The 23045-nt window shown below is 33.1% G+C and overlaps 3 protein-coding genes across 4 annotated transcripts; 2 read left to right on the top strand and 1 right to left on the bottom strand.

The window, feature by feature from the left end:
- The first annotated feature begins 502 nt into the window (after positions 1–502).
- LOC106395536 (VQ motif-containing protein 25) lies at positions 503–2232 on the top strand. Its single transcript, XM_013835963.3, has one exon. The coding sequence runs from the start codon at positions 1536–1538 to the stop codon at positions 2067–2069; it is 534 nt and encodes a 177-aa protein (XP_013691417.1). The 5' UTR covers positions 503–1535; the 3' UTR covers positions 2070–2232.
- A 66-nt stretch (positions 2233–2298) lies between these two features.
- Positions 2299–4153, bottom strand: LOC106396870 (probable plastid-lipid-associated protein 9, chloroplastic). The gene is made up of 7 exons (XM_013837374.3): positions 3786–4153; positions 3513–3634; positions 3348–3431; positions 3162–3258; positions 2797–3013; positions 2663–2715; positions 2299–2571 (listed from the first exon to the last, which is right to left on the bottom strand). The coding sequence occupies exons 1-7, from the start codon at positions 4023–4025 to the stop codon at positions 2476–2478; spliced, it is 909 nt and encodes a 302-aa protein (XP_013692828.1). The 5' UTR covers positions 4026–4153; the 3' UTR covers positions 2299–2475.
- A 4289-nt stretch (positions 4154–8442) lies between these two features.
- Positions 8443–10853, top strand: LOC106396871. 2 transcript variants are annotated; one of them, XM_022706491.2, is made up of 3 exons: positions 8443–8760; positions 8870–8967; positions 9324–10853. In XM_022706491.2, exon 3 carries the CDS (start codon positions 9406–9408, stop codon positions 10705–10707), a length of 1302 nt encoding a protein of 433 aa, XP_022562212.1. In that variant the 5' UTR covers positions 8443–8760; positions 8870–8967; positions 9324–9405; the 3' UTR covers positions 10708–10853. The 2 variants fall into 2 exon arrangements, with proteins under 2 accessions (XP_022562212.1, XP_013692829.1); XM_013837375.3 differs by having other exon boundaries at positions 8446–8967.
- The last annotated feature ends 12192 nt before the right edge of the window (positions 10854–23045 follow it).

Here is a 23045-nt window from a genome sequence, read left to right as displayed (position 1 = left end):
TTTCAAATTTTGAAAAATAAAAAAATTAAAATTTTCAAAAGATAAAATGCTATTTTGGTCATTTTAGTTTTTGAGTTCTATTTTTGTGATATAAACTTAGAAATGTGTTATTTTGGAGATTTGCCCTATAATATATATAATATAGGGGATGATAGTTGTCTTCACTAATTTTTTTTCTTGCAAAAGTTGTCATATAGCAAGGAAGGGATATTTTATCAGATAATATATCTATAGCTATATGCATATCGACAATATATTCTTTTATAATTCGTGGATGGTCACTAATATACTTAAGTAATGAGCTTGTTGTATATATATAGATTTTGGATTCGAATTAGATAATGTATAAATAATATGTACATGTTGGATTGGATCATCCAAAAACATATATACATAAAAGTATAACATATTATATATTTCTTTACCATACTCCTTTGAGTCGTGCTTGTGTGCTAAATCAAAGGTATTAATTCTTATTTTATTTTTATTCGTATATTTTTATAAAGTTGAAAAGGTGAAAAAAATAGACGTAAGGAAGTGAAACTGCCTCGTGCATATGAGAAAAAGGACGTGAGACAACTAAAGGTAAAAGGTAATTAAGTGAGAGTCACCGAAGAGTCATGCCATCTCCATGTCTTCCACATTCCACTTTATCATTTATCTCCATCGTTTCTACATTATTGTCTTCATATTTTGATCAACTACCTTCTTTTCTTCTAAAAACCTTCAATTGCTTGATTGCAACAAAAAATGCAGTCTTCTTTCGCAATTATAATTATGAATACATGATACTTAACTTATAGGCCAAACATGAAAATGTAAAATAAAAGTCCAGATCAGTATAGGCAAAAAAGAATCTCTACCATCAACTAGACAAGTAATTAGTAATTTAGTATACGCCAATATTGTATTCTTGGGAAAAAAACAATCATAAGTTTGTTGAGTTTGTGTGCCTGACATGGGTACAAGTTTGTGAAATCCTACTTGTATATTAATTTAATCCATTAACTAGTACCACCTGCATTTATCTATTGTACACTAGCACAAACATAACACATAACATAAATATATAGTATTATGTAAACTATAAAATATGCCTTATTAAAGAAATTACAACATGATAATTTGATTAGTGGGAGAAGACCAATGCGCTTAAAGATATTTTATGTCTTGTGTTGACGCATACTTATATATCTTTCTTATAGTAACTAATACATGTAATTAGTTAATCCAACTAGCTTCTTTTGAGTTTTTTAATCCAATTAGTTTCTTTTGAATTTACATGATGGCTATAAAATTATAAAAATATTAACAAAGTTCCCATTTTATTATTCACATATGTCTAGTTCATATATACACTTTCCACATTTAAAATCATTTAAATTGAAGAATAATGATTTTAAATATTCTTTTTTTTGTTCTTGCTAATCATTTCCATTTTCCTCCTATAAAACCTTGACATATCTCAACTTACTATCATATTCACCAACTACATCTTTCTCTTCCTCAACAATCAACCCTAATATAACTCCAAAATGGAAGCCACCATCTTCAAGAAATCAAGAAGCTCATCATCAACCCTAGCGATGCACAAACAATCATACTCAATAACCAAAACAAAGCCAAAGATCCGTATAATTCATATATTTGCACCTGAGATCATCAAGACCGACGTTGCCAACTTCCGAGAGCTCGTCCAGAGCCTCACAGGCAAACCAGAAGACCATGGTGTTTCAAGGACAAAGACAAGAAGAGGTACTCATCGTCAAGTCCAAGACATGATCAACATGGAGAAACCAGGAGAAGTAGAGCGTTGTGATGATCAAGGGTTCTGCTCAAACTCAGAGATGGAAGATATGTCGATGACTTGGAACGGTGATAATGACGGTGGTGAGCTCTCAGGAGGGTTCTTGAATGGTATGGGAGATTTTGGAGGGTTTATTCAAGAACTTGGTGAATTTCCCTATTTGCCCTCGTCCGCCATGGACGTTTCTGCTTCTTCTAACTCGTCTTCTTCCTCCCATTTACATGGTGGATCAATTTTCTCAGATTCTCATCACCAATTCTAACTCTTGTCTCTCAAACAAAAGAGCTTTTTATAAGTGGTGTATTTTATCTTCTTAATTAGGTTTTTGTGGAAATATTTTTTGTTGTTTTTGTTTAGTCCAATAAATTGATATTATGTAAAGGTTAAACTCTTTTTTATTTCACCCTTAATGTGTTATGAGCTGATCATTGTCTTAAACACACTACTCCCTCTGTTTTTAAATTATGCATTTAGTTGTGGTTTGCACGTACTAAGAAAACATATTAAAATTTATTATAAATGCATATGTAACCTTTAATTTCGTTTATCAAAGTGTTAAATAATGGATAATGAAACGATATCTGTGTCCGGAGAGATATATAGTAAGTTGTATTCAGTTTGTTTGACATTTATAGACATAAACAGAGGAACACAAGGACCTGTTCTTTTTAACTGTTGTATTCAAGATTCTCTATAACGCTCGATGAAGACGATGTTTCAACCCTCGTTAGAACTTCAGGCACTCCCAAAGTATCTCTTACAATCTACACAACAACAAAAGCACCGTTTCATATTCAGTAAGCTTCCCTGCAAGGTTTTTTAACTTCTAAGGGTATAACAATTCCATCAACTTACAAGAATCTCGTCGTCTAGATAAGATATCATGAAGAATCTCTGGTAAGATCCACCTGAAAGCCAGCAACGGCATGGTTACAATGCTACATGTGAGGAGAGCTAATGTTAAAAATGTTGCTTATAATATAAGTTACCAAGTGGAATTCTTAGACCATTGGCTAGAGTGTCCTTAACAGGTTCAGGAAGATGCTGCAACGTCGTGGTAGCTTGACCCAACAAACCTCTTAGCTGTTCCGGTACTGCTTCTTCAATAACAGTTGGCGACTCTAGCATTCCCTCTAGATACTCCTCCTTCATCCTCAAAGGCCCTTCCACTGTCAATTTCGATGTCAGGATGACTTTGTTTTCGATCTGCATAGACAAAATAACTTCTTCTTTTGAGTCTGCTTATTCATATATATATATATATATATATATATATATTTTATATCAAACAGTTGTTCTATTACTCAAAATACATATCCATAAGTTTTATACAAGAATGTATATATACATATACCATGTTTAACAGCTTAACGTTGGCGGTGGCCCTTGTGCTAGCATCTTTAATGACAATGTCCATACTTGATAGACTCACAAATGACGAAGGAAACCTCCTGCCACAGTCACAAACAGATAGAGAGCAATGAATAAAATGTTTTATTGCTTATCTATGAGAAAGATACATAGTAGTAAGAAGACTAACTCGAAAATAACACGAGCAGCAAGTGAACCAGGAATGTTGGATCCAAACCACTCAAAACTCCATCTGCCTTCAAGATAAGGAGACCTGTAAAAGTATCAGAAACCAGTTCATGTCATTGTCCTTTTAAAAACTTTAAGACCTGAAACTGATAATAGGAGCACATACGTGGTTGGTCTAGGAGTAGGGTTAAGCCGCTCTAGTGTAGTTATCCTCTCATTCACATCAATCTTTTGTAGATCAGTGATCTTCCCTGTAACGAAAGCCTCAAAGCCTCCAGCATCATTGAACTGAACTCGAACAGAGAGAGTAATCAGAAAACAGCTTAACCGTTGTGATTCTTGAAACAGAGGAAATAAAGCGGTTACTACTAAAGGAGGCAACTTTCAATTGAAGATATTGAAATCGAAGATCTAAAGACGGTAAAGGTAGAGACTTTACGGCGAGAATGAGCGATTCTTTGGCGGAGAGACGCTCCATTTCTCTGGCGTAAACTGAAGGGATCCCTTGAGCTGCCGCCTCTTGTACCATAGCTCTGCATATCATTCTCCGGGAATAACTCTTCTTCTCCTGGTGAAAATTGAGAGAAGCCCTTGTCGTCAACGGTGGTGATGCGGAGGATGAGAAGCTCAATCGAACCGCAGAGATGACGGAGACGGAACAGTGTTGTAGCAGTGCCATTGGAGAAGAAAGGTCAAAGATTGGTTTGGGTTACGCTGAGTAGGAATCTGAGGAACGACGAAGAGAAGAAGAGGACGAGAGAGCTAAAGCAAAGCAGCGTCTTTTGTTTACTGTTTGTCTTCTCCTCGTTATCAAACGATGCCACGTTTAGTCAAAAAAAAGTTTAAAATTTTTAACAAATGTTTATTTAACTTTTTTTATACAGGAATTACCTATGGATAATTCTAAGGGCAAATCTCCAAAATAACACATTTCTAAGTTTATATCACAAAATAACACTCAAAAACTAAAATGACCAAAATAACACATTTTTAAGTTTATCCTTTGAAAATTTTAATTTTTTTATTTTTCAAAATTTGAAATCTTATCCTCAAAACCTCATTTCTCAACTCTAAACCCTAAACCCTAAACTCTAAACCCTAAACCCTAAACCCTAAACCCTAAATCCTAAACCCCACCCTTTAACTCTAAACCCTAAGTTTGTGACTTTTGATAAAACATTAAGTGCTATTTTTGTGACTTTTGACCTTGAGTGCTAGTTTGGAAACAAAAACTTGATTTAATGCTATTTTTGTCTTTTTCTCTTCTATTAAATAGATTATTTTCAAGTTTTGATTAAGAAAATAGATCATAAGGAAAAAAATGACCAAAATGTTTCATTTAATAGGTAAAATGGTCATAATACCCAAGATATATAAAAAAATAACAAAAATAAAATAAAATAATTTTTTTATTATAGTTTAAGATTATATGTTTTCAAATTCGAATTTTTTTATAAATTTATTTTTTTTATCATTTTTTTTTTCGAAAATTTTATTTTATTTTTTTCAATTTTTTTTTTGTAATTCAAAAATACTTTTTGAAACTATTTTTAAAATTTTTATTTTCAAATTTTTAATATTTATTTTTTATTTTATAAAATTTTAAATCTCAATCCCAAATCTGCACTTCTCAACTCTAAACCCCAAGGTTTGGATTAGTTAACCTTAGGGATATAAATATATATTTACTACCTCTTTAATAAAATATTTTGGTCATTTTTATTCTTATGGTCTATATTTGTGACATAAATTTTTTTAGTGATATTCTAAGGTATTTCCCATTATCTATTATTTAACTTTTTATAAATAAAAAAATTAGAAAAAATAATAGGCAAAAGACAAAGGCTGCAATGTAACTCAAAAGTCATAATTAATAGTAACAAAAATCTTTGCACATACGTGTATATATATGGGCAATTATTTTAACTAGATTATTTTAAAAATTTTATGGCAAAAAAAAAATCTTAAAGAGGAAAATGACAAAATGTTTCATTTAATAGGTAAAAAAATACATTTTACTCTAGATATATAAATACAAATAAATAAATAAAAAATAATAAAAAGATAATATTTTTTTATAGTTTCAGATTATATGTTTTCAAATTTGAACTTTTTTATAACTTTTTTTGAAAATATTTTTTTTTTAATTTTTTTAAATTTTTTCAAATTTTTTTTTGTAATTCGAAAATATTTTTAAAACTATTTTTCAAATTTTTAATATTTATTTTTTAATTTATAAAATTTTAAAACTTAATTCTAAATCCTTACCCCTTAACTCTAAACCCTAAGGTTTGAATTATTTAACCCTAGGGGTATAACCGTATAAGTTTATACAGTAGAACCTCTATAAACTAATAATGTTGGAACTTTGAAATTTTATTAATTTATAGAGATATTAATTTACAAAAATTTTTTTTTTAGATTTTTTTTTTAAAAATATATTTATCCTAAGATAATAAAAATATTTGATTTTAGTGTATAGACATTAATTGTTATTTTTTGAAATTAAATGTGATTTTTGATATAATATTAATAAATCTTATCAAAAATATACTAAGTGTTAAGAAATTAAGAAAATATAAAGATAATTTCATTGTGAATATAAAACAAATATTATAATAATAGGTACTTACTTATATAAAATATGTATACATATAAATTATTATAATTTTAATGAGACCATATATTTACATAGAATTTTCAAAAAAATTATTATCTTATTATTTTATCGATTTGATGTGAAATTTTGAACCGGCCCAAGTTGGGACCGACAAAATTTATTAATTTATAGAGATTATTAATTTATCGAGTATTAATTTATAGATGTTCTACTGTATTTACCTCTTTAATGAGACATTTTGGTCATTTTAATCCTTAAAATCTATATTTATGACAAAAACTTTTTATTGCTATCCTAGAATATTTCTCTATATATATCTATACAGTTTTGATGCTATTAGAATCAGACCACAATTGTTCCCCGAAACTAAAGTTAGAAAAAAAACATTATAACAAAATTAACCCATAAACAAAAATATTACTAAATTGGCATTAACTAAAAGGGAAAATAACTAAATTATTTTAAATTCTAAACATTTATTCTAATCCTGCTTTCTAAATACTAAATCCTAAATACTAATATTAAACCTCAAACCCCAATATAAAGAAATTTCTTTTTAAACATATTTTAGTTAATGTTATATTTGTCATTTTCTTCTTTATATACTAATTTGGAATAATGATATATTTTGGTGCTAATTTGTGATATTTTTTTTTGTGGAAGCCCCCATAGTCTAGTGGTTTGACTAAGGGTTCTGCTTCTACACCAGGAGGTCTGGGGTTCAAACCCCAGAAAACACAAATTATGCAGATTGGAGAAAAAGAGTTACAAGAGGTCTTCAACATAGTGCAAGGACGTATCATCGAACATGGATCTCATAGAACAGCTCGGAGCGATGCAGTCAGACGTGCATTCTCATATGATGGTAGAATTGTGAGCTGTAGAATCGTCTATGTAATATTTCTCATCGTTGTAATAGCATAATTAATTATACGTTAAAAAAAAAATTGTGATATTTCTACATAATTAATCTCTAAAATATATGGTTAAATCATCAGAATCTGAAATTTACATCCAAAACTCTTTTTAGCTCTAATCTCGTGCTCAAGACAACGAGATATGAGAGAGAGGACGATCATTTTTCAACAGACTCATGATCAAGCTAGAAGTTTCATGGACATAGTTTCTCAGGTCCCCCCTTACCACCTTGAAGATGCCAAAAATGCTACTCCATCTTATCAGAAGGAAGCTATATTTTACGCTGATCTTGTTCTGTTAAATCTCCCTCAACTATTTCATGCAACTCTTTTCTTCAGATACCAAGTTTGTGCATTAAAATGGCATCCAGATCGTTACAACCAGGGCCGGCTCAAGAAAATTATGGGCCCCTGGGCAAAATAGTTTTTCAAAAAAAAATTTACATATACTCTATGGATAACATAAAAATTTTGGGCCCCTTTTAAAATTTTTTTTTTGAAAATCAGGCCCCATATTAACACTAATTATGCAAAAAAAAAATTGGGCCCTGGGCCCACGCCCCCCTTGCCCCTATGCCTCAGCCGGCCCTGGTTACAACGACTCTACCAAGGTAACGAATACGATAATGTGGTCGCTCCCTTCATTTTGTTTTTGGAACTGATTACAAGTTGGTATGAAGAATGACCCGAGGAAAAATAGATGCTATGCATTGTGACATATCGACAGTTATGTACGTTTGCCATGAGCTAATAGGATTGGTTTAACTATCATCTCCAGTTCTGAATGGGACTCGGTAATAAAGTTAGCTAATACCATCTTCGATCAAACTTTATTTATTTTTTCTCTATAACTTACCTTAAATAGAGTAATTTTTGTTGCAGTGGTGTTACTATATAATATAATTATTTTATTATAGAATGAAATATAGAATGATTCTATCATAGAGTAGCACCATTTAAACAAAAATTAAACTATAATAGAGTTACTCTATTCTGGTGTAAATTATAGAGGAAAAAATAGAGTTATATCAGAGATGTCCTAAGACCATCTCCAATGATTTACTATATTTTTTTCTCTAAAATAGAGTAACTCTATAATAGAGTTGGATGTTGCTACAATGGTACTCTATTTTATAGTGAAAAATAGAGCAATGAACCAAAAAAAAAATTACTCTATATATAAAGTAAAAATAGGTTTACGCTATTATAGAGTAGAAAATAGAATACTATTGAAGCATTTTTACTATAAACTTTATTTAAGAGGAGAAAATAGAGTTAATGCAGATGCCCCGAGAGTATTACCTCAAGCAAACTACTCCAGGTGGTGTCTATTTATCACACTTTTTATTTACCACCGGAAACATAGCAGAGTCAATGAGGCTGGTAAGCTAACACGGACAAAAGTGGCCTTGAGAACACTTGGCATATATAGTTAAAGAATTATTTTTTAAATGCAAAATTTAATAAAGTATATAACTTGGTATTAAAACGTAAAGGTTAGCAATAGCATCTAAACAAGGGTTTTGAGACTAAACTGGAGGGACACGTAATGAGATTTGGACCATTCGGTATACATTTGCAGAAATCAATTCGGCACATAATTAGTAAAGAAACTCAAAACGATCCTGATAATTCTATAGCCGTCCGATCACAAGAGTTGGTGATCATGGCCTGGAACTTGACACAAACCGGATCGTACCAGATTCGACCCCCTCTTTCTCTCTGCTGCTTTGAGGAGGTTTCGGTTCGTTAGCCCAATGTAAATCTAAAAAGGTAATAAAGAGCGAGTCTTCCATGGCGGGCGTTATCAGCTCAAGCTTCCAGCGTTGGTGTTATATCGCTGATTGATCGATTAACCTAAATCCCACCTCGTCCAGGTCGTTCATTCTTCTCCTTCCCAGCTCCAGATTTTTGTCTGTGTGGTTAAGATTGATTGTTCCTGGATCGAGAGAGTCGAGACTTCAATCTGGGCTTTTTGTTTCTTAGACAAGGATTCGAGAATCAGCTTTCTTCATCTTCTCTTCCTGTCATTTGAATCTGAATCGAATCTGAGAATTAACCAGCTTCGAGAAATAGCTTCCACGGTACTTACATATCTCTTCTTCTGTTTCTGTTTTTTTTTTTGTTTACATTTTGAATTCAGAATTGAATCACATCCCTTTCAAATTGTGATTGTCATTGTCTTTAGTGTAATTGATTGTCTTGATTACATGATTGTCGGAGAATCTTACTTTCCTTAACGTTGTGTATGCTTTTTTACTTATATTTGGTGTTTCTTCTATAGTCTAGGTTACTTAAAGATTGAAAAAACTGTGTGCCTGCCTAATAAGAAGTGCTAGATTTATTGTTTATGAGATGTTTCTTTCTCCAAGTTTTATCTTAAACAACTTGTGGACCGGATAAAGCTTATATTTGTGTCATTTGTTTCTCTTCCTTGCAGGATAACAAAGATCCCCCCATGGAGTAGACTTTGTTGACCACAAGTGAAAAGGAAGAGCCTTTTTTTTTGTTTTTGTTTATTGATGGGTGAAGAGTTAGCTGACACTATGAACCTGGATTTGAATCTAGGCCCTGGTCCTGAGTCGTCAGATCTCCAGCAGGCCCTAAGTGAAACTGTGAATTTCGCTGATTGGACTAGTGAGCCGCCTTCTGAGAGACCCTCAGACGCTGTGACAAGGATCAGAACCCGGCGTAGGACGAGGTTCAGACAACTTAATCTCCCCATCATCCCGGTTCTGTCTGAAACCCTTACCATGGATATAGAACTGAGCCAGTTGATGGGAAGCTCTCCAAACGGAGTTGCTTTCCAGACTGGCGAAGGTAGTGAAAGAGGCAACGAGAATCTGAAAATGTGTGAGAACGGAGAGGGAGCCACTGGGGACGGTATATCAGAGAAGAAAGCGGATGTTGACAAAAGCAGCGGCGGGGGCGATGGTAACTTCTTCGATTGTAATATATGTTTGGACGTGTCAAAGGAGCCGGTTCTCACTTGCTGTGGCCATCTTTACTGTTGGCCGTGTCTCTTCCAATGGCTAAACATCTCGGAAGCAAAGGAGTGTCCGGTCTGCAAAGGAGAGGTGACCTCCAAAACCGTGACACCGATCTACGGGCGTGGGAACCATAAAAGAGAAGTTGTTGAAGAGTGTTTAGATACAAAGATCCCTATGAGACCTCATGCTAGACGCATTGAGAGTTTGAGGAATACAATTCAAAGGTCGCCTTTTACAATACCAATGGAAGAGATGATTAGACGTATACAGAGTAGGTTCGACAGGGACTCAACCCTTGTCCCTGAGGCATCAGAGAGAGTTAATGATCGAGCCAATTCGATTCTTAACCGGTTGATGACTTCTAGAGGAGTTAGATCAGAGCAGAACCAGGCTAGTGCTGCATCAGAGGATATTGATCTGAACCCCAACATTGCTGCTCCTGATCTTGAAGGAGAGACCACCAGCACGAGATTCCATCCTCTGTTGATCCGGAGACAGTTACAGTCACACAGAGTCGCAAGGATCTCGAATTTCACCTCTGCGTTGAGCTCTGCTGAGAGGCTTGTGGACGCGTATTTTAGAACTCATCCATTGGGGAGGAGCCACCACCAGGAGTTGCACCATCATTCTCCTGTTGTGATTGACGATAGAGACTCTTTCTCAAGCATTGCAGCTGTAATAAACTCTGAGAGTCAAGTGGATACTGCAGTTGAGATTGATTCAATGGTTACTCTTTCGACGTCTTCTTCGAGGAGAAGGAATGAGAATGGGTCGAGGGTTTCTGATGTAGACAGTGCTGATTCTCGCCCGCCTAGGAGAAGGAGATTTACTTGAAACGAATAAAAGAAAACAAGGCTTTCAATCTGTGGAAGATGATGATGAAGAAGATTGTAACTGTGTTTTTCTTTTGTTTCTTGTTGGTTTGTTGTATCTTGATTTGTAAAACAGAGAATTTCAATTTTACCACATATTTAGTACCATTTTTCAGTTTTATAAATACTAATATATAAACGTTCAAAAATAATTTATAAAAAGACTAAACTAACATTCATAAATCGTTTATAAAATATTTATATAAGTTTATAAACTCAATCTTACCTCCTAAATGCAAAACTTTTAAATAATAACCATTAAACTTAAGCTCCATTGGTAGAATATTTTTGATTGAATGTATTTTTGAAAAATGGTAACCACGTATGATATTTCGAACAATTTCTTTTGTAAAATTCGGGATAGGGTGGTATTTTAAATATTTTTCAGAAATTGTGTTCTTATTGAACTTGAATCCATAGTTAAATTCCACAAAAATCAAAACATGTCTAAATATCGTGAAGAAAATTACTTCAACGCAGGTAATAATAGAGTGTATAACACAAATACACAGTTTTCGTGTTTTAATTACACGGGAGAACACTTATTGCTACTAGCAGAGTTATTTTCATAAATAGACACTTTATGTGTTTTTATTACAGCATAGAACACATTTTTGCTACTAAGACACATTTTGCTACTGAGACACATTTAAGTGGTTAATGACCCTTTTATCCTATGAAAAGCGAAACCAAATATGGGTATATGAGTAAAATACTATTTTCTGGTTAGGTTAGCAAGTAGGTTTAAATTTTGAAAAAAAAAACAGAATTGTATTGGTGGACGCGAATAAAAATTTGGGACGGTTAATAAATGGATTTGGGTCCCATAAAAAGGTGAAATTAATCTAATTAACCAATTCTCTCAACTAACCCTAATTTTCATTTACGGGAGAGAATACGGCGACGAAAGTTACTGACGAGGGGGTTTTGATGGTGGATTCAGGCGAAATTAAGAATGACCATGAGAAAGAAGCGAGCATGGAAAGAGAAGACGAAGGCGTTTCTGGTTTCAGACGAGTGAACCTTTGACCGGTGGAGATGACGACGAGACGGAAACGCCGGAGGAAGGAGATCGACGAAGGTGTGTTTTTTTTGCCTAGCCAATTTTTCGAGTTTTGTAAGAGCCTCGACGTGAGGTGTTAGTATTTCGATTTGGGGCGCGGTTCTAGATTTATGAAAAACTCCCATTACGGTTTTGATTTGTAGATTAGGGTTTCGATTTAGGGGTACGGTTCTAGATTTCTAAGTGCTCAAAGTTTTTTTCTGGTTTCTGTTTGTTTACAGAGATGGCGCAAACTGAAGAGGGAGCGGTGAATGGAGGAAAAGGTCGAAGCGTGTTGCTAGTTTTGTTGTTTTGACAAAACTGTGGTCGGATGTAGACCAACGGGTGTGTACATATGAACAACCAGGATTTTGTACATTGTACACGCGTGTATATGTACATAATAGGTAATGTAGATATGAGTATTCTTGTTGATAGGTTGACATATATATGTTGTGTTTGTTGGTGTAAGAACCGGTACATATGAACAATATCCATGTGTACACCAATGTAATGATATTCACATGTACACAAAAATGTAAACTTTCCAACAATATAGCAATACCAATCTACTCCATTGCAAATTTATTTTTTATTTTTTATTCGAATACTTTCTACATTGAGAACCATTTAAAACATTATTATAAACTGGATCACATATTTCATTGATAGGGTGGATGTATATTGTTTAAACAAACCATCTGTATAATGAGTGAAATAAGTGTACACAAGGGAATGTGTACATATGGACATTAGAAAGAGTGTGTACATATGGACAATAGAGAGAGTGTGTACATATGGACATTAGAGATCGAGAACTCGTAGATTGCAATATAGCCATAAATGTGTATTTTTATGACTTCAAAAATTTGATTGTATTATGTTAGATAGTTGTATATAGTATCACTAGATGTATTTGTGGTGGATGAATAGACTAGATCTTTGTGAGAACAATACTCACGTGTACACATGAGAACAATATCCATGTATACAACACTGTAACGATATCCATGTGTACATTGATGTAATGCTCTTCACATATACACAAAATGTTAACCTTCCAACATATAGCAATACCAATCTTCCAACATATAGAAAGATGGTTGCGGAGTATGGAACAATGATATTTTTTTATTGTAAAATGGCCAACATGGTTCTTGTTTTGGTAAATTTTTCAATTTGCACATGAGAACGTGTGCGATGTCTAGAAAACTAGTTTATGCATGAATATTATTTAAGAAGTCTATATGGACAACAAAACATATACACAATTAACGTAGACTGATAATTAATCATATACAGAAAATGTTAAGATACATGAAAATGATATTATGTATAAAAATAAATGGAATTGATGAGTAACAAATACATGAAATATTATAAGAAATCACCTTTTATAGTCATGGTAAAACAATACACATATTTGATGTCCATATGTACTTAGAAGTTATAGTGTACATGTGTACACATTTTTAAAACTCATAAAAATTATGTACACAAGACTCTAACATTACACAAGACTCTAACATGTTATAAACTTCTTCTAAACTTCAACATTATAATATTCACTAACAAAAGTGCAAATTCCATGTGTACAACAAAAAGGCAAGAAGACATGGGTTGTGGATACTCTTGTTCCTATGGTGACCAAGAACAAAAATCATTTTCTATTAACAAGAACAAATACATCCATCTCTTAATCTCCTCCATACAAAAATCGTCGCATACATAATCATGACCAAGAACAAAAATCATTTTCTATTAACAAGAACAAAAAGATTATTTCAGCTAATTTTTTTTTTGTCAGAATTTCTTATCCAATAAAAATAAACATAAAAAAAAAATTACTTTGATGGAAAGAGATCGTCTTCGTCCTTTGGAACAGATGCAACATAACAGATATTTGGATGATACATAATAAAAAAAGGTTCACCGGAGAGATCTTTTGCCACAGGCAGAATATGAAATCAAGAAAGGATCGCAGCAGAGCAAGAAGGAGGAGATGCCTTGGGGTTTGCTTGTCATCTATATTGATGTGGACTACGTTTCCATTTTCATCTACGTCGATGTTTCCGTCATCGATGTTGTCTGTGTTGTTGTCTACATTTTTGCCGTCGTCTATATCGATGTCTCCATCGTTGTCGACATTGCACACTCCAAACTCAAATCATTTTTTGTGAGAGAAATAATTTGTTGCATCTCTTTACTAAACAAAAAGAAAAACCTTTGCCAGAGAAGAAAAACTGAAAGCCACGAAGATGATGAAGATGATAGATTTGGTTTTGTTGATTTAATGGATTAGGTTTCAGATAGATATTTGTCTAATCCAGATCTATGAAAAAAGGATCTTAGCTGTCGAAATAGAAAACAAATCAATGGTTATGGTTAAATCCCGTCACTTCTATTAATTTTATTATAACTTGTCTTTATAATTGAACTAAAAGAGAATTAATTTAGTTAAGAATGTATGGAATGGTTGAAGAAAGTGTGTGTGTAGTAGAATGTGTCATAGAGTGTAATAAATAAGATGAAGAGTTATTAACACAAAAAGACACATTCTGTGTTTTTATTACACTGCAGAGCACAATAAACTACTGAGGTACTTTCCAATGGTTGAATACATGTTTGCCCTCTAAAAAGCTAAACTAAGTGTGGGTATCTAGGTAATTAGCCATTTTTTTCTGGTTGGGTTGGTTAGGAGATTTGAATTTTGAAAATTGTCTGGTTTGAAGTTGTGGACGCAAAAATAAAGCAAAATTTTGGATTTTTTATTTACCTGAGGCACGTTAAAAAAATATCGGGGTTGGTAATTCTTTTTTCCATCGGTTTCGGTAAAACACAGAGAGGTTCCGTTGAAGAGAGCGACGAACGAGATTTTCTGCGGAGGACGTTTAAACGGCGGAGGCTGACGTAGAAGAAGATGTTATCGCGAAAGAAGCGAGCTGCTAAGGAAAAAGATAAAGGTAAGTTATTTGGCTTGCTTCCATCTTGTACAGTTTCGATTTTGGGTTTCTTCTGCGAGAAGGCTGAAATTGCATACTTTTCGAAGTGCCTCTAGTTGTTAGGGTTTTGTTATTAGGGTTTCGATTTGGGGGCGTAGTTCTAGATTTCTGTTGAACTCCCCTTTAGGGTTTGTGGATTAGGGTTCAATTTGTGGGTTAGGGTTACGATTTGGGGTTGCGAGTTCCGATTTGGGAGTTCACTAAGCTTTATTTATTTTTGGTCTGTTTGTGTTACAGAGATGGCGCAAACACAGGAGGGAGCCATCAAATCGAGTTTAATCAAAAACTCTGTTTTTCAAAAGAAACAGAGCACCTTCACAATCAGTTGGTAACACAGCCAAAACGTAATCCACGTGTACACATTTTTTCAAAGTCTACATGTACAAGGATCGCAAAGCTTCAAAATAGTATCCACATGTACACTTTTTCTTAAGAGCTACATGTACACCAGATCGCAAGATCCATGTGTACACATCAATTATTTTTAGTTTTGGCCATGAAATATGAAATCCTTCAACTTGATGAAAACAACGCTTATTGGAAAAGCCTAATTGGACCCAACCTTGATGCGAAGATACCTAACCTTGTGTAGATGGTATTAGTTAGGTCTATGTATGATCATATTGTGGGGAATTTGATGTGCAGGGGCGAAGCCAGAATTTTTTTATGGTGGGTGCACTACTAATATTAAAATTAAAATATTAAATAATATGAAAATAAATGTAATAAAATATTGATATTAATACATTATAAATTAATCGTTGCTTGAAGTAAGGTATCACTTCTTAGTTTGTGATATTTTGAAGCAATTTTTTGGTAAATCAAAATGAGTTATTCACTTAAATGATCTCACATTCATGGTCCCTTGGGCAAAAAAAAAAAAATTAATTTCCAAACTATTATTTTTTTTAAAAAAATCTGATAGATATATGTTTTTTTTTTCAAAATACGAGAAGTCTTTTTAAAAATAAATCTATGGAAATAAAAAAAATACTTTCATAATAAAAAAATTTTGGGCCTCTTTTCTTATTTTTAATATAAGAATACATGTATTTTTTTAAAAAAATTGGGCCCTTATCTATTAAGAAATAGGAGGACAACGGATTGGGTCCGGAACGGTCACACCGCTCACCCCCTATCTAAGCTGGCCCTGCAGGTAAATTCAAAACCAATTCCAAAAGTCTACAAATGAAAAGATATGTAATTAAATAACTAAATTACTTTTTCATCGTCAATAAAAAAACAAAATTTATCTAAAGTCAAATTTGTCATTGTTTAAAACTTTAGGACTTCTGTGTAAAATTCAAATACTATTCGAATAATTACATATCCTAGTGGAAACAAATCAAAATATTTTTTAAAAGAAATTTTGGAAATAAAAATATATTATTAAAGTTTTTTGCATGTCACGTTAATAGTTACTAGTCACTACTAGTTAGGGATTTATGATTTTAGAAAAAGAAATTGAAAACTATAATTGAGTTTTAAAAGTTTCTTTTATTTTTTGTGGGCTAAGCTATTTTTTTTTGGAATTTAGTTTGTTTTGTTTTTCATTTGCCCTTAATCTAAATTCTAATGGGTGCACAATTATAAATTCTAAAGGGTGCACATATAAAATTACTTAGCATTTACACTATTTTTTAAGAAAATTATGGGTGCCTATGAACCCCTTCCCTATCATGTGGCTTCGCCCCTGTTGATGTGTGTAGTATGAAAATCATCTACTAAGAGTTACATAATGTAGTTGGTGGATAGTGTGTACACGATTTATAATCATATTTGTTTGTGTACATGTGTACACCAGATTTCAGATGTACACATGGATAGTTATGGTCAAATGTTTCATGTACATATGTACCATCAAAGTGGTCGTTTATACATGGATTGTATGTTTGAAAAAGTGTATACAAACAATAAATCCCAAATTATTTTCCAACCTTGTGACTTTTGGATGTCCAAATAAAGTGTAAGCTGACATAAATTTAGTTTACACAGTAATTTTATATAAATTTAGTATGCATGTAGACAACAAACATAGTTGTACATATGTACCTAATACGATATTTTCATGTGTACAACAAAATATAAGCACATGTATGTGTTTGAAATAATCCATTATATTTCATCAGTAGAAGGAGAAAAAAAAAATAGAATCATCTTTTTCGGTTCTTTGTTTCCATAAACATCCAAATCTAGGATTTTGCCGGCTTCATAGGTTCCTAGTGATCGAGGCATTATTGTACATGAACATTTGAAAAAATGATTACACTGATGAAGTTTAAATGGAGTTAATAGCATATTAGACACAAGTCACATAATCCTCTTGAGTAAAAAAGAACGTTTGATTATATTGTACAAGTGTACACTTGAGAACGATATCCACATGTACACATAACTAACATATTCACATGTACATGATATCGATGTGTATATTTTTGACCTTAATGCGTCATATCTGAACTTTCACAAAATGTCATCATCCATTTTCAAAATTAACGTCAAAAAAACATTACTTATTCATAAACAAAACTTACTGTGGAAAAACAAAAAGATATAATAATTTTTATGACAAATCACATTTTGCCCCTAATAAACACTCATCCACTTGTTAATATCCATTTTCAAGACTAAAATTATTGATTATTCAACAAGAGGAATGAGTCTTTTGATTCATTCTGATTTATTTTGGAGGCTAAACCAAATAAATCTTTGACGCTCACAAGCTTGTACCCAATGAGAGGAAAATGTTCTTTTCCTCGACAGTGATGTTTGTGACTCCTCAGCGACTTTAACGTGGCTTCATCTACCAACATCAACACCAATAGAGTAGGATGGCCGAGATAAATCCAATACGCCGGAGCGGTGATAAAGTCGCCGGAGCGGTGATAAATTCACTGGAGAACGGTGGGGTATACGATGAAAGACAGGCAAGAAGACACATGAGAAGAGAACACACTTGATTTCTCGTCTAATGATACAAGATCTGAAGCACATAGATAGCATATACGTCACTGTTGCTCTTGTCTACGTCGATGCCATCGTTTACATCACTCTTATACCATCATCGTTATAGCAGCTTGACATATCTCAAAAAATAGATAAAAAATAGAAACAAAGATTTAAATATAAGTTCTATAGGAAAAAATTGCTAAAGAAACAAATTTCATGTTTCCGAAAATAGAGATTTAGACGAAGGAAGACGAAGAAGAAAGAGAACAAGGGACCCACTGTATTTTTCCCAGCTGTAGATATGTGTTGTCATGTCCAACAAATCTTGACCGTTCAAATGTAAATAAATCAATGACTTAGATAAGTTCACGCCACTTTGCTAGTTAATCCAAGTCTAGTTAACTAAAAAACTATTTAGAAAGAAACTAGAATAGTCAGGATGAAATGTTTGGTTGTGAAAAAGTGTCTTAAGAGTCGAAAGTGACCTATGCTGTAAATAATAACTTGGAAAGTGACCCACGGTGTAAATAATGTGTCTTTGAGTGTAAATGTTTTCTGCTAGCACACTTTTTGATGGTGAAAGTGAGGTTTGTCCTCCAAAAAGCAAAACCAGCCAGGGACATGTGGGTAAAAGACCAAATTGTTCTGGTTACTCTGGTTTGAGATTTTAATTTTTTTTAAAAAAACAAGTATCTGATTGGTGGATTTTTTGGAGCAGTGTGGTTTGGTTAATTAAACGAGTTTGGGCCCGTGAAAATTTAAAACCATAATCTTTCACTTTCCCCAATTGCTAAACCTAATTTCTCAATCACCAACGGTATACCCGACGGCGAACTACGGAGGAGCGACGGCGGGATATTTGGCGGAGACGAAAGGCGATGACGGCGAAGTGGAAGCGAGCGGGAAAAGCTGTAGACAATGGTGAGTGAGGTTTTATGTTTTTACTGGTCGGTTTAATTCACTTCGAGAAGCGGGTGGTCGTGTTGCAGAGGCGGCGCCATGACCTTTACACGGTGGAGACTGACGAAAAACACCATGACATCGAGAAAAAAGCGAGCAGCAAAGGAGAAAGCAAAAGGTGATTTCTTTTTTTTTTGTTTCTCGATCTGCACAGATTTAAGGCTTGGGTTTAGGGAACAATTTCAATTTATTTTCAATTTTTCTAAGTTTGTTGTTGTTTTCCAGAGGTCGCAAAACCGGAGGAGGAAGCAGCTAATGAGAGGAAGGGGGATTTTGTGTCATTGGCCGACGTGTTAGATGCTGAGCATGATCCTCAGGTTAGTAGGTGAACATGTGTACACACGTTGTAGGTTGTACACTTGAATATATTGGTGTACATGTGTACAATGGTTAATGTAGTTGTACTTGTGTACAAGTTCTGAAATGTGGGTATTTTTTAAATGAACACGAACGTAAATGATGTTTGTGTTGTACATGTGTACATAGAGCTGGAAATTTTAATCATTGCCCGCGGGCCCCGCCCCGTTTGACCCGCCGCGGGACGGATGCGGGTCGAACCATTTGAAAATTTTAAATCGCGGGTGCGGGTGCGGGTCGAGATTATTTTGAGCGGGGCGGGTGCGGGTCAGCCGAATTTGAATCGCGGATACCCGCCAACCCGCAAATTAAAAAAAAAAAAAACATTTTTTCGTAAAATATATAAAAAACAATAAATATTTGTATAATTTTAATTATAAATATATTTTTTTAATAGTATTTTTTTAAAATAACTATTATATAAATAAAAAATAATTATTTTTAATTAAAATAATTATTATATAATTAGAAAATAATCATTTTTAATTAAAATAACTATTTTTAATATAATTAATATTACCCGCGGGTTTGGCGGGTTACCCGCGGGTTTTGGCGGGGCGGGTGCGGATATAAAAGTTTTTGTTTGCAGGTTATGCGGATCGAGTTTTTGAATCGAAAAAATGATTCGATCCGCGGCGGGGCGGGGCGGGTCGGGGCGGGTTGACCCGCGAACCCAGCACTATGTGTACACAATCTGAGATGTTAATTGATTTTGTTTTTTGGTTGTGTATTTTTGGTTGCAGCTGACTGTTCTACCGATGATGGAATGTGGGGAGGAGAAAGAAGAGGGTTGGGGAGTATGGGACACTGAGATTTTTATTGTAAATGGCTAACATGGGTCTTGTTTTGGTAAATTGTTTACCCGTAAGAAGTTATAGTGTACATGTGTACACATTTTTAAAACTAAATAAAATTATATACACAAGACTATAACATGTTATAAGCTTCATCTTTTTTTTTTTTTTGATCAAATTTATAAGCTTCATCTAAACTTCAAAATTATAATAGTAACTTACAAAATTGCAAATTCAATGTGTACAACAAAAATGTAAGCATATATGTGTTGTGTACAATAATATATGGAGCAACTTGAAATCTATAAAGCGATGTCAAGTATACAAACAAACACACAAAAAAGTGAAAGATAATTCTTTGAAGGAGACCATGTGTTTGCTTAAATGCCCAAGACACGGGCTTTACGTCGCAGCTTTGTTCCAAGACACATGCTGACCCAAGACACATGATTATGAATTGTATCAATATATTATAAAGCCAAGTTGTATTTACATATCTCATGATAAAGCTGTAGCCACGTGTAAAATATCCTTATGTACATTGTAAATTTGTATAATTAAGTAGTGTACATACGTCTTGTTATCCCTGTGTACACTATCTTAATGTACATTGGTATAAATGATTAGTGTACATAGGTTTTGTTATCTATTTATCCATGTGTACACTATCCTAAGGTACATTGTAGAATATATGAAATGAAAAGCAGTTATACAAATCAAGTTTCATACTCAATTCAAATAAAAACCAAACATAATAGTACTTATGGTACAATAAATCTCAATATGCACAATTTAAATCTGCCGCACAATAGCCACATGAAAATACATTTATCACATATATGTTTGCATCTCCAAGAAAAATCACATAGAATGTAGTATTAATCATGTTTCATACTCAAGTTTCAAATAAAAACCAAACATAATAGTACTTATGGTACAATAAATCTCAATATGCACAATTTAAATCTGCCACACAATAGCCACATGAAAATACGTTTATCACATATATGTTTGCATCTCCAAGAAAAATCACATAGAATGTAGTATTAATCAAGTTTCATACTCAAGTTTCAAATAAAAATCAAACATAATAGTACTTATGGTACAATAAATCTCAATATGCACAATTTAAATCTGCCGCACAATAGCCACATGAAAATACATTTATCACATATATGTTTGCATCTCCAAGAAAAATCACATAGAATGTAGTATTAATGGAGTTTTATGAAATCTGGAAGTTGAAAGACATTGTCCAACACACAAAAATGGACTATCTTACAACACAAATCATATATACCAACTCAAATGCGAAACAAAGCCCACAATTGTAGACATAAAATCATTAAGCAAATGATACATCATTCGCTGAGTCCAACTTCAACTGCAATAAAATCAAACACACCAAAAACCGCTAACAATTATTAAACGAGATCGATGACGGCTGACATTCACAAAGGAGCTCATCATCTCTTTTCTTCAAGCTTGAGCAATCTCATCATCTTTCTTCTTCAACTTCTCAGTGAATCCACTTTCGATGTATTTGAACTGACTCCAAATAAACATGTTCTCTTGTAATAGATCGAATACCTCACACATTTCTTTTCAGAAGCAAACTTCTCATACTCAAGCTTCTTCTAATGATTTATCACCCCAATGTACATATGGATGGAGAAGCTTGTCCGCATAGTGAGTGTACACGTGGATACTCTTGTTTATGGACACGGGTGAATTTGGTCGGATGAATTATTCATGCTTCCAATGAGCGGTGAGTTCACTAGACGTGAAAACTACACGATCCAACAACTTGGAATCAAATGGCCACACACCTAAGGAATACTATTATATCATGACAAACAAAAGAGAACAACTTGAAATCTAAGTAGTAAATTAAGAACCTTTACGATTCTCAAGCTTTGTACCTGTGCAATCCTCGATTCTTGAGCTTCGTCAAAGTCGGGAGACGGTTGCTCCTTTACCATTCTCAAGACTCGTACTTGTCGCAACTTGCTTTGTTTCTGTCTTGAAAGTTTTGGTCGACAATGGTTGTTGGTCCATGACCTGTAAGCGAAGCTTGAGCTCTCTGTTCTTAGATGATAAACCAATTCGACGACGACCAGACTATGAGCCACCTCGAAGAGTTTCACATAATTTCTGATTTTTAATTTTTTCTGTAGATATGACGTAGATAAATGATAAAAGATGTCAAAGAAATGAGAGTAGTTTAAAAATTGACAACAAATATGGTCCATAGATGTTAAATAGTCAACAATTGATCTAATGGCTGTAAATTGAGACATATATCTGTTTTGTCGAGATCTGTTCCAACAAATTTTGACCATCGAGATGAAAGTAGAATCAAGAGCTATTAATAAAACCCGTCAATTATCTCATTTAGTTAAGAAGTCCTTTTTGGGATGCAACTATATTAGTTAGGAATCGGTTTCAGTTTAAGAAAAAGTATCCTTGTAGTAATAAGTGTCTTAACATATACTAAATAAGATGAAACGTGACCTTGGATGTAAATCTTTCGTAATATAAAACAAAAAAAAAATAAATTGAAAGAAAATGAGAATCTTAATGTGCGGGAAACGAGCGTCTCTGTCTCGGACTTTCGCTACGCGGTGCACGAACTCAGAGCCAATAAGATTATTATTATTATTTTCAAAAATGGTTATTAGATCTTTTCGTAATTGGTCACTACTTTAGTAATTTCCTCGTTTCAAAGCCATTTACCTACTAACTAACTACTGCTTATTTAGTCTTTATACTAATGTCACAAACGTAATGCAATTTAAAAAAAAAATTAAAATGATAAAATGTTGTTTCTTCTTTTTGTTCTGTTAGAATTTTTTTAGATGAAAGACAAGATAAAATTACGAATAATGTAATTTGTACAGAAAAAAAAAACTCAAATAGAAATACTCTTTTCCGTTTCCGAAAGTAAGATTTTCTAGAGTTTATACTTTTGAAAAACATTAATTGTGAATATTTGAATTGATTAAATTTTATTGGTGGATATTTATTGGCAAGTGTATTAAAAAATAAATTGGAAATTAAATTGGAAATATTTATTATATTTTTAATAAACATAAAATTTCTAGAAAAATTTATTTTCGGGAACAGAGTGACTAGTAATTAGGAAGATAGTACAAATGTAATAAATACTATAAATAATTGTAATTTAGAAAGATTA

The sequence above is a fragment of the Brassica napus genome, chromosome C4 (genome assembly GCF_020379485.1).
Source record: "Brassica napus cultivar Da-Ae chromosome C4, Da-Ae, whole genome shotgun sequence".
In the NCBI taxonomy this organism is placed as follows: Eukaryota; Viridiplantae; Streptophyta; class Magnoliopsida; order Brassicales; family Brassicaceae; genus Brassica; species Brassica napus.
This window is presented reverse-complemented; position numbering and strand designations above follow the sequence as displayed.